This window comes from Corvus brachyrhynchos, unplaced genomic scaffold (genome assembly GCF_000691975.1).
Source record: "Corvus brachyrhynchos isolate BGI_N302 unplaced genomic scaffold, ASM69197v1 scaffold47, whole genome shotgun sequence".
Classification (NCBI taxonomy): domain Eukaryota; kingdom Metazoa; phylum Chordata; class Aves; order Passeriformes; family Corvidae; genus Corvus; species Corvus brachyrhynchos.
Genome location: NW_008239292.1, coordinates 257,884 through 269,543, shown reverse-complemented (window position 1 = coordinate 269,543; position 11,660 = coordinate 257,884). Strand labels below are relative to the sequence as shown.

At 55.2% G+C, this 11,660-nt stretch overlaps 1 protein-coding gene across 1 annotated transcript in view; it reads right to left on the bottom strand.

Moving 5' to 3' along the window:
* Nucleotides 1-6,143: 6,143 nt before the first annotated feature.
* Nucleotides 6,144-11,660, bottom strand: part of ACE (angiotensin I converting enzyme) — a gene marked incomplete at its 5' end in the record, with an annotated part of 17,716 nt that continues 12,199 nt past the window's right edge. The window contains 11 exons of the mRNA XM_017740483.1: nucleotides 6,144-6,688; nucleotides 6,954-7,141; nucleotides 7,615-7,737; nucleotides 8,138-8,236; nucleotides 8,441-8,585; nucleotides 8,819-9,042; nucleotides 9,474-9,646; nucleotides 9,930-10,027; nucleotides 10,368-10,559; nucleotides 10,788-10,931; nucleotides 11,139-11,226. Coding sequence (XP_017595972.1) covers nucleotides 6,492-6,688; nucleotides 6,954-7,141; nucleotides 7,615-7,737; nucleotides 8,138-8,236; nucleotides 8,441-8,585; nucleotides 8,819-9,042; nucleotides 9,474-9,646; nucleotides 9,930-10,027; nucleotides 10,368-10,559; nucleotides 10,788-10,931; nucleotides 11,139-11,226 — 1,671 coding nt within the window. The remainder of the gene's footprint in view (nucleotides 6,689-6,953; nucleotides 7,142-7,614; nucleotides 7,738-8,137; nucleotides 8,237-8,440; nucleotides 8,586-8,818; nucleotides 9,043-9,473; nucleotides 9,647-9,929; nucleotides 10,028-10,367; nucleotides 10,560-10,787; nucleotides 10,932-11,138; nucleotides 11,227-11,660) is intronic.

Sequence of the window (11,660 nt, the reverse complement as noted above, 5' to 3'; positions counted from 1 at the left end):
ACCCGGTCTGGCGCAGGGCTCTGCGGGCACGGAGGATCCTTGAGGAACATGGAGCGTTCCGAGAGTCCTGAGAAGTCTGAGGAACACGGAAAGCCCAGGGGGTCCTGGCAGCTCTGATGAACACGAAGAATACAGGAGGTTCCAGGGTTCTGGGGTCACAGAAAGCCCCAGGGGCTCTGTAGGGTACGGGGGTCCTGGTGGGTCCCCAGGTCTCTGTGGGACATCGGGGTCCCATGGTGATGCTGCCCTGCTAGAGCAGATGTTCAGACCTAGACCCAATTCAGTTCTTCTCCTGCCCACCTCAAGGGTGGAGGCCAAGGGGACCAGCTCCCTTTCCTTCCTGAGAAACCCGCTCTGGCCTATCTCCTTCTCCTGTGTCCACTGCTAAGGACAGTGTCCACTGAGGGGCTTTATATTATTATTTTGTTATGCATGGTTTTTCAGGCATGAAATTGGTCTAAGAGGATTATGGTCCATTATCATCAGCAGAAGTGTTTTGCTGGGATTTTCAATTAATATTCCAGTGCACCTCAGTAATGCCCATGTGGACCGGGCCACGCCAGTGGGGCACTCGACCCACAGCATGGTTTGCCCAGGTTGCCTCCTGCCCCTGGGCCAGCCATGCAAGTGGGTGAGCAGAGGCAGGTGCCCTTTCAGGCCCATTTCAGAGCCTCACTGCTGTTTTTATCTCCATCTCTCAGAGAAGTCAGCCTTCCCTAGCAGAGAAAAACTTGTTCTATTGTTGAAGAGGGTGAAAAACCCATTATCTCCCCCCATCCACTCTGCACACTGCCTCTGCCGTGATTTACTGCGAGTCGTGGAGGATGTTTTGCTCTATATTACACAGATGCAGCTTAATAGCATGGGGGAGGGAGAGGGACACAGAGTCCAGACTCCTGCCTTCTCTGTTTTCTTGTTGATATACTGTGTGACTCAAGGGAGACAGCTCTGTGCCGCAATTTCCTTTAGAAAATAGGGACATTGGTCACTTGGCCTGGTGAAACCTCTCTGAGATTCCTGGATGACTGGTTCTGCAGGGGAAAGCAAACTATTACTACTACAGCTAATATGATAGTAATTATGATTATTAATCACCAGCCAGTCAGGATTTAAGGTTGGCCTCCTGCCCTCCTCTCATCCCATAAATCAGTCCGGGATGTTCATGGACGCATCACGTGGACAAGGATGTGTCTGACGATAAGGGGCACGTGCTGGCTCCCCAGAGTGGAGTGTGGGGGCACCAGCGCAGTGCATGGGGCGGGGGGCAGGGCACAGCCCGGCCTCCCCAGCCCCTCTGCCAGGGCTGGGGCTGTGCAATGACCCCAGAAAGGCTTGTCTTGCTCCAGGCATAGCAGTGGGGCCCCTCTGATCCCCCTTTCCCCAACCAGGGGGTCTCGTTCCAGCACTTGACTGGTGGAAGAGCTTCTCTTAACCAACCCTCTTCCCCACACAGCCCTTGCATATGGAGTTGAGTCGTGTCATTCTCTTTCAGGAGCTTCACTGAGCTCCAGGAGCCTCCCAGTGCACCCACGGTTCTTCCAGTCTCCTCACAGCTCCCCAGTCCCCTCAGTGCATCCCTGTAGGGCCCGGTCATCCATGCAGCTGCCAGTCCATGCCCTGCCTCCCTGCCCTCTTTGGAGCACTTTATGCCCAGACTCCTTTCAATTCCCTGGGTTTTAAGCATATGCTTGTAGTTAATCCTGTGCTTACATTTTATCCCAAATTGGAAAAATTGGGGTCTTTGGGAAAATTCTCCTGCTGTTCAAGTCAGCTGAAGGGCTCCCTCTAATTTAACTGAACAGTAATCCTCTCTCTCCCTGCCCATCTCTCCTCCTCCTCCCTCACTCAGTTCTACTTCTCCCCCCTGCTCCTCCTCCTCTTCCTCCTCATTGAATGTTTTTGAGGTTTTGCTCCTTTCCCCTTTTTTTTCTTCATTCTCACACCCCGGGGAATCAGTGGGAAACTACCTGGCTTCCAAGGGCAAAGGAAACCTGGGTGCTTCCAAAGGGTGTCCTCCCCCTCCCTGCTCCTGGGAGTGCAGGAAATTATCACCTACTCAGTGAGGGGCTGCCCTGGGCAGGCACAGGCACATTGGGAAAGGAGGTGCAGCCTTAATGGGGTGTGGATTTGGGGTGGGAGGTGTGGGATGGAGGGGATGGGAGCCCACTTGGATCCCAGCATGGCAGCTGTCGGCTGGCGCTTGCCAGGAGAAATGTTTGCCAACTGAGAGGCGACATTTCTCCATATTTCTGTAATTAGAGCCACACTGCAAACACAGCTGGGAAGAGAGAGACAGGGCTTTCGTGTCCCTAAAGCTGCTTCCAGCCACCAGGACTGTCCCAAGACACTCTTGGGTGTCCTTCTGCCTGGCATGGCTCATGCACCTGCTTTGCCCTTCACTTTTGGAAGATGCTCCAGGGATGTCACACAGGAGGGAGGAACTGGGGCTGTAAATTTATTTTGCAGGTGGAAGGATGCTCCTTGTCCTGGCTCCTTCCTCTGCCTCACCACTCCAAATCCTGATGCATTTTTCAGGGTCTCACCTCCACACTGTTTGTTTGTTAAGTATAAAACAAAAAAACCCCACCCAAAACAAGGGTAAAATGTGCAGCCAAATTGAACCCTCATCAGCCCAGTCCTTCCAGCCCTGGGAGACTGCAAATCTGGGAAGGACTCAGTGACATTAAACCAGGTCATGGACATTGTTTCCTGACAAAGCCACTTCCCACTTGTAAGTGGCAGGAAAAGCCATGGAGACTCTGCTCTGGGACTCAGCCCGTGCAGTTCATGACATCCCCCTGGCATCCTGCCTGTCCTCACTGCACAGCAGGGGAAACTGAGGCACGGGGTAGGCTCGTGACTCACCTGCCAGGAGGATGGATGGGGCCTGCAGGCTGCAATAACTCGTGATGCTGCAGGGAAGCACAGGGAAAGGCAGGATGCAGCTGTGGGAAGGGGGTGCTGGCAGCGGCTGCAGCAGGTCTGTCTGACAGAAACTCCTGGGCAAGGGGGGATAGGAGCCAAGTGCCAAGTTCCCAGCACCTTTGGTACGGGACAACTCTCTCCCTGTCACCTGGGATGCCTCAGTGGGACGGTGTCAGCTCAGGGGGGAGCCCCGAGGGGTGGGGACAGTTCCCTGCCAGCGCTGGGACATGGGCAGAGCCTGCTTTGGGATCCTGCTGCTGAGGCACCCCCAGACAGGGCGATGTTGCCCATACAGGGTAGGGACTCTACAGGGCTGGGGAGGGGGCCAGCCCAGCTGGCACCCCTGAATGCATCCCCTGGTGAGGATGCGACCCTGCTGGGTGCCCAGCGCATCCAGCCACAGACATGGATGACACCCCTCCACCGAGGATGGACATTGGGAGGGTAGAGGTGTCATTTGGTTTGGATCTGGCCCTGTCCCCCTTGGTAGGGAATTCTAGCTAAGCCATGGGGCTGGGGAGAGCCTGAACTTGCTTGGGGGGGGGAATATGGGGTCTTGCCCCTCGCCCCCAAATTCACCTTTACCCCCCTCAGCCCTGCTTGAGCAGTGGGTAGGGAAGGATGATGCTGACCAGAGCTTGCAGGGGCTGAAGCCAAGGGCAAGGAGCTGCAGGAATGGGGCTTTCTCACAGCTCACTACATCCCTTCCACAATTCTGCTGTCCCCTGAGACCCCCCCAACACCACCTCGACCCTCTCCTCTGCCCAGGGTGGCCCCTGCTGACAGCCCCCAGCTGCTGCCAAGCTGTGGCTGCATATTTCCAGGCGCTCCTTGTCCCCGGGGAAGGGGAATGTGAGGAACGCAGCCCTGTGCACCCTGTCTGCTGCTGCCCAGCCACCCGTCAGCTAAGAATAGACCTGGCTTGGCCAGGCCCCACCAGCACCAAGGGGCCGCGGGTTGTGGGAACCCCCAGTCACCTTCCTGTGGTGGATAATGAACCTAAAAGAATGAAAAATGGATTTCTCTGATGCCTAAAGGGTCCTTGTGCTGGTGAAGGGAACCCAGAGTGTTTCTTGCTTTGAATTAATGTGATTTTAGAGCAAATCTCTCTGGAAGCTTCATGTACAGGCAGGGGGGGGCAAAGCAGCCCCCCAAGCCTCAGTACCTGCTGCCTCCTGAGCTCCCCTCTAGGAGTTCTGTGAATTGAGGGGGAATCTCCTCCTTTCTTCTGCTTTTACATTTCTTTTTTCTCCTTAGGGAGTGATTTCACTGAGCCTCCTAATTTCAGCTGCAAGCATGATGCAGAAGCCAGAAGGCAGCAAAATCTCTCCAGATGTTATCACAACAGGGAAGGGAAATCATCCTTGGTTTAAAGCTATCTTGTAAAACACTGCTGCTGGCTTGGCAGAGCCCTCGGGGCACCAGGCAGCCCTCACTGCCCTCAAAAGTTTCACCTAGGCACGCTATCTCAGCTGAGAAGCTCCAGTTGAGCCCCAAGTGGGACCATCAGCCTCCCCCTGGGCTGGACTGGGCATAACCTTGTGTCCAGCCCCATCTCCTGGGTGGACTTTGCACCTGTGTTGAAGGCAGCCTGGTGTCCAACCCCATCCCATCTGCTGCGTGGACCTTGGCCCCGTGTGGAAGGTTGGCCGGTGTCCAATCCCACCTGCTGCACCGAGCTTGGACCTGCGCTGAAGGAACCTGGTGTCTGCCTCCGCCTTCTGCATGGCCAGCGGGCCTGGGCTGTCTGCCTCTGGACACAGCTCAGCGCACCCACCACCCACCCTCGTGTCCATGGTAGGACAAACTCAGCTCCTCTGTGAATGCTCTAATATCTAGTTAGGTCTGAGCCTGTGCTGCAGTCCCTGAGTGTTCAGTGTGGCTCTTTTTTTTTTTTTTTTTCATCCTCTTCTCCAGAAAGCAATTTTCATGAAACTTGCAGGATCTTGATGGTCTTGGAGACCTCTTTTCCCCCACTAATGGGGCAGAAAGGAGCCAACGAGCTCAAATTACCAGCGAGGAGCTGAGCTGGATGGAGCACACCTGCACCAGCCTGATTTCCCAGGCTGAAAATACACTTGGCTTCCAACTCAGCTCTCACCGTGCCAGGTCTCTGCTCCATGAGCAACGCACTGTCGGGAAGGGGGGAGAGGAGGGGGCCTGGTGTGCCGGGATATAAAGCAGATGCACCAGGATGTGGCGAGGGAAGGATCCCGTGTGAGTGCCGGGGCCTGGGGCTGCTGCTCCCAGGACCAGGGGATGAACGGCTGGGGGGGCACCTCCCCGTGGGTGTCCTGTGCTCGAGGAGGATGGAAAGCAAACAAACACCCGAGCGTGGGCGGGCAGACACCTGCCTTCTGCTCGTCTGCCAGGTGCAATAAGCCGCTCCCAAGCCTCAGCTTCCCGGTGTAAGACATGACAGAGGGCAGAGGCCATCGGATGGGAGAGGGATGGGGGGATCATCCAGATCCCCTCATTTCCCCTGCTGCTTCGGGCTGCAGCAGATCACAGCTCTTTAAGGCTGCAATAATCCCCAGCCTGGGATTAGTTTTGCACCTAATCACTGCAGAACAAATACGAAGTTTTATTTACAGAAGCAGAAGAAAGACAAGGCCGGGGATGGGGGGGTGGGGTGGGCCTCAAGCACGGCTGATCCCAAGATAATCAGGAGCTGGAGGGCAGGAGGTGATCGCTGACCTTGGACCCCCCGCCCCGGCTCTTACGTAAATGTGCCGTTGAGTGCTGGAGTCACAGCAGCCGTGAGCTCCAGCCTTGTCCCAGCTTGGGCTTGGTGACCCCCCAGCCCTTTAAACAGTTCATGTCTGGACTTTGGGGATTTCTGGCCCTGATTCAACCCCTCCCTTAGGCATGTGCTTCATTGTGAACCCACGAGCTGTCAGCTCTGATGGGAGCCGCAATTCAGGGGAGGATGGAGGTGCTGCAAAGGGATGCTGATCTTTCATGATGGGGATGGGGGAAGCTGGGTGCTGCAGTTATGTTGCCCCAAAGCCAGGCTGGTCCCCAGGGATTTGTGTTTGCATTGTGTTGGAGTGGCAGCTCTCCTGCTTGAGAGGCTTGTTCCACTGAGCCCTCAGCCCACATCCAAGAAGAAGCTGAACTGCTGCTTGGAGGGTGACAAGACATAGGTTTATTTTTCATCCATGCAAGCGAACAGCCTGGCAGCAGGCAAACCAGGATGTGCTCCATCCCTCCCCAAACTGCCCTCTGTCAGTCAAGTCTCTGTGGCTTTGCCCACAGATCAGAACTGGCTGGTGGGTGAGCAGGCTGGACCAGCTCCAGCGCTGGGCACAGGGGCATCTTGTGACGGCTCCGTGCCTGCCGGAGCCTGAATTTCTCTTTCCCCTGATGCAGACATTGACAAATAAATAGCTCTTCTCTGCTTTGGCTCTTGCATAGTGGAAAGGAATGTCTGACCTGATAGGAGAGAGGAGTCCTGGGTTGTGGAAACCCATGGCTTCCTTGGCAAGTGTGCCTGTGGCATGGCTGCCAGCCTGGCCAAGTGCCCATGCTTGCACCCTGTCTCTGCTGCCCCGCTGGTGGCTGCCTTATTTCAGTTCCATTTCTGAGCTGGATTTGAAGGCCTTTCTCCTGGCTGAGGAGAACTTGATACCAAAGAAGATGGTGGTGATCAGGAAGAGGAGTGCCAGGGCAAGCAGGACCCAGCCACCTGCTGTGGCTTGACTTTCGGTCAGGGACATTCCCAGGAAATCAGTTTTGCTGGAGCCATCTTGGTCTGGAGTGGCTGGAAAAGAGAGAAATGAGATACCTGGTTGTTGCTGGGGACTCTGGGCTGTGGTATGTTGGGTCACCAGCTGGTCACCCTTGCTGGTCTCTTGGATGCCCTTTGAACTCAGCTCCATGAGGAATCAAGGAGAAGCCTCCAAACACCCTGTGTGGTTTTTGGGGTGGCCAAGGGGCACCAAGAGAGCTCCATTTCATTCTGACTCTGTTGAGGGCTAAGCCCTGGCCCATCATGGACCTGTTGTGCTTGGCTGAGCCCTGCATACCTGTGTAAGGAGTCCAGCTGTACTCGGGCCAGCCCAGGACCTCCCCGTTCTTCTCATTCTCCTTCTCCAGCCATGTCATGAGTGGCTTGAAGTAGCTCATCAGGGCCTCTGCTGACATATTGGACTGCCCCGTGATAAGCTGCATGGCTTCGGGCCACGGCTTGCTGAAACCCAGCTTCAGGGCATCCCTGTGGCAGGAGAAATCCGCTCCAGTGGGTTCCCCATCATCCTCTTGGCCGCCAGCCCCTCCCTTTCCCTTGGTATCAGCATCCCTGGGTATACTATGTACCCCCAGAACTATAGGGCTGCCAGCCCGGAGCGCAGGCAAGAACATTTTTCTTGAGGGGAAGAGGGGTTTGCATGGATTAAAACCCTCCAGTGAATCCAGCCTTATGCAGAGCAGTCCCTGGGTGAAAGGGTTAATTTTGCAGGTGCTTTTCTGGAAGCAAGGGGGTTGTTTTCCCTAAGGAACTGGGGGCTGGAGGAGCAGACTGATGGCTGCTTTTGCAATCACAGCCCCAGCGCCCAGCCCAAGGTGACCCTGCCCCAGGTATGGGATGGGAGGGATGACCAGTGGCTGTGTTGCCTCTTGTCTTGCTGGGCTGGCTTTAAGGCATTTGGGGACATAGATGCCTTGGCTTTGCCCTGCCCACACACCTACCCCAAGATCTTCCCAGCCTCCTGAGACTCGTAGATGTCACAGGTGTGCAGGGGACCCTCGTGCCTGGCTGCATTACAGAGTGCGTGGTGGAACTGGAACTGGATCACAAAGCTGACGAAGTACCTGGTGGAGAGGGATGAAGAGATGGGAATGGACCCTGCTAGTGCCTGTGCAAGAGAGGGTGTAGCCCCCCTCATTCTCTGGTTGCACCCTCCCAGTCTGGAGGAGCATCACTGGCTTTGGAGCTACACCTGCTTCAGCTCAGCTCAACCTGCTGAGGCCATTGCTCCCATGATGCATTTTGCATTTTTCGGAGTGGATGAGCTCATCTTCCTTGTATAGGGAGAAATTCCCCCAAATCTAGACTTCTCCTCTGAAGCTCTGTCAGGGTCTCTGGAGCTGCCCAGCCCACACAGGATGGTACCACCAGCCATGAAAAAAGGTGTCATCATTGGCATCTGACCTGGGGATCCTGCTTCTGTGTCCAAGTGGTGTCCCTCATGCCCCAGCCCTGCTGGCTCACCTAATGTAGGGGACATTGGCAGGGATGTGAAACTTTGCCCCAGGATCAAAGTCATCTTCAGACCTCAGTGCTGGTGGGCACAAGCCCTGGTACTTCATCCTGGGTGAGAGAGGGAGAGTCAGGCCAGCTTGGGGAGGAGGAGGTGGGGTAAAGTGGGAAGGAACATAGTGGGGTGTGAGGACAGAGGGAGGGGTTGTGTATCTCATCATTCCCATTTCAGTCAACTGGAGCACAAGGAGAAAACACCCAGCGGGATGATGGCCAAGGCCCTTGTCCCAGAGAGGGGTCTGAATTCAATCCTACCTGAGGTTCCACCACTCCTTGTTGTACTCATCCTCTTTGATGCGCCCGTCAAACACCTTCCAGCGCCACTGGTCCATGAGGTATCCAAAGGGCAGGAAGGCGATTTTGTCCAGGGCGATGCTCATCAGGTAGTTAATATCACTTTCTGCCCGGGGCATGAAGATGTGAGCAAGACAGTGCTGTACCCACCTCTCCTCCCTCTATGGGTCATTCTGCCCTAGACCTGGGTGTCCCCAACAGGTTCTGTCCCCTCCATGCATGCAAAGCCACCATGTATGTCCCCAAGCCCTTCCACCCTGTCCATCCCCTCCTGACCATCTGCGTTTCCAGCTGTTCCCATCAGCATCCCCACATTTGCTGTGTGGCCCTCCAGCTCACCTTCGTTTTCCATGACTTGGTCCAGCAGATTGATGCTGTGCAGGTGTTTGGGGGTGGAGACAGACAAGGCCATGACATCCCCAACAGCCTCGTGGAAGCCAGGGTTGGCCCCATCACGGAAGGAGACGGGCTGGTCCTTGTACTGCAGGAAGTACTGGACGTGGCCCATCTCGTGATGCACTGTGATGAGGTCGTCCATGTTCACCACCGTGCACTGCTTGATCCTGGAATGGGACACAAGGGTTGGGGGAGAAGGGAGGGCAGTGGTGGTGTGAAAACCTCTGGGAACCACCATGTCCCCTTGAGCTGTTTTTCCTTTCTATGTGCCCCCACCCCACATCTGGTGCCAGGCCAGGCTGGCCCTACTCCATGGGGTTGGTCTCTTCCTTCTCCTGCATCTCCTGCTGACCTTGCCCATTCCCTGTCCCTGTTCATCAGCTTTTCCATTCTACAGGACAGGGCAGGGCAGGCACGGATAGCCCTCCATCCACCATGGGGACTCCTGCCAGCATCTTGAGTACAAAGGGAAGTGCCATAGTTGGGGTGCCACAGCCACAGAGCAAGATACACTGAGGTGGCGTCAGACCACGTGCCCTTATTCTACAAAGACGCTGCTTTCCGCCCCAGCACCACATCACCTGCTCCCCATGGGCACCTGAAGTCCTTGCGATTGTAGAAATCCCAGGCCGAGGCGTGGCACACCACCTCCCGCCCATCCGATGGTTTCTCGATCATGGACTTGTCCCAGAATTCCTGTGGCATTTTGATGAGGCCCAGAGAGGTGAAGAAACGGTCCGACTCTTCAAACATTTTCTTGGGTGTCCAGCCCTGGGGAAAGAGCAGAGACCTGGTGAGGGACAATGGGGGATGCTGGGGTGCTGGGGATGTGGAATGATGGGAGGACAGGGGTAGCCTTGTTCTGGGCAGGGGGATCTCTTGGAGTCAGCTAGACCTGGATCCAGGTCTTGGCATATAAAGGTAGGGAGAGAATACAGATGAGGCATGGATTTTTTTGGCAACAGTAGAGCATTTGGCAACATGGGTGGTGGCTACAGCCAAAGGTTGCTGGGTCCCAAGGGGCTTCCCCAGAGCAGTCTGGAAGATCACTGACCTGTTTTTTCATGGCCGGGGTGGCATCCACCTTGGTGGCATTAGGGAAAGGTATCACCAGGTCGAAAATGTTGGACCATGACTGAGCCCACATGTTGCCTGGGAAGCACAGGACAACGACACATGTCAGGAAGGAGACAGGGAGAGGAGAGCAACCAGGTGGATCACCCTGACTGGTCCCTGCATCGCCTGGTCCCTGCATTGCCTGATCCCTGCCCTGCCTGCACAAGGGCAAGGTGGGCAGGAGCCCATCCATGCAAGAGAGGTCAAGTAGTGCTGAATGTGCTGCCTTTCCCTGGAGCAGATTGGTCTCTACAGACCCATCCCAGGCGACCTTGTCCCTTCAGCCAGAGCTGAGACCAGTCTTAACTCTTGACATGGCACAGAGCCAGGCTCACCTCGTGGGAGATGCAGCTTAGCTCAAGCAGAGCCCCCTTACCTAGCAGATGGGCAGGGATGGGACCCTTCAGGTTTATGTGCTCTGCACCATACTTTCTGTACAGGGCTCGGCGTACATAAGCGTGCAGGTTGAGGTACAGGGGCTGCAGCTGCTGATACAGCCTCTCCAGATCTTCCTCAAAGGTGGGCGTCTCATAGAGGGATCTCCAGTAGGCTCCGTTGTCTTTGTAGCCTGTGGCAAGGCAAGAGCAGAAGCTGTCAGACATTGTCCTTCTTGGGCAAGACTGTCTTGCTGTTCAGACACTCCAGGTGCCTCCATATCTGTGAGAGAGTAAATCTCCTGGGAGTTAGTGAGATCTCCATACCCTTAGGATTTTGACCCCCAGTTGGATGAAGAGCCCAATCCTCTGCTCACAGGTGGTTAGAGCCATGGTAGGCTCTAGGGGAGCAGGGCACTGACCATTGAGCATGGCTGCCTTGTTGCTCAGTTCCACGTATCGCTTGTAGTTGCTCCTCATCTTCTTCCCAGAAGCATCCCGCCAGCCCTTCCAGGCGAAGAGGAGCTCATCATAGTCCCGAGAGGTGGCCATGATGTCTGTGAGGTCTAAGAGAGAGCAATGAAGCCACAGTGATGCTGTTGAATGGGCTGAACACATGCAATGGTTCTATACCCAGTGTGTTGCTCAGGGGCCATCACAGAGAAGGTGAAAGAACCTTTCATGGTCTTTCTTCATGCTCCATTTAAAAAAAAAAAAATCCCTTCCTTCTGGGCCAGTGCAGATGCCCCACATGACACCCTGCTAGATCTTACCAGGATCCAGTGGGTGACAGGTTTTGTTCTGTCTGCAGACCTTGGCCACACTGTACGTGGTCTCCATATCTGAGAGGAGGGTGTTATACTGCAAAGGAAATCAGTTTGTAAACTGGTTATCCTTGCTCCTGATATCAGAGAATGTCCCAGCCCATCAAGGTGTGTTGGGGTTTTAGGAGTTCTCCTTCTGTTTTCTTTTTCTCTTTAAGAATTTTCCCCATACATGTCCCCATACATGTTGGGACAAATTACTGTGTGCTTAAGAAAAACAAAAGACCTGGCCATAGAGGGAGGGGTCCAACTGACCACTCTCTTTCACCTGGTCTTATGGGCTGTGAGTTCCCCGCGTTTGGACGGAGAGAGAGGCTGAAAGGAATTTGTCAGCACAGAAGGCTTCTGTTTTTTTGGCTGCCTTCCTTCTACTGGAGAAACCCCGGGATCCCAAAGCCGACTTTCCCTGCCCCACTGGGAGCCGGGTTGCGGCCGCCCTGCCTCCGCCGTTGCTGGGGGCATTCCCTACGC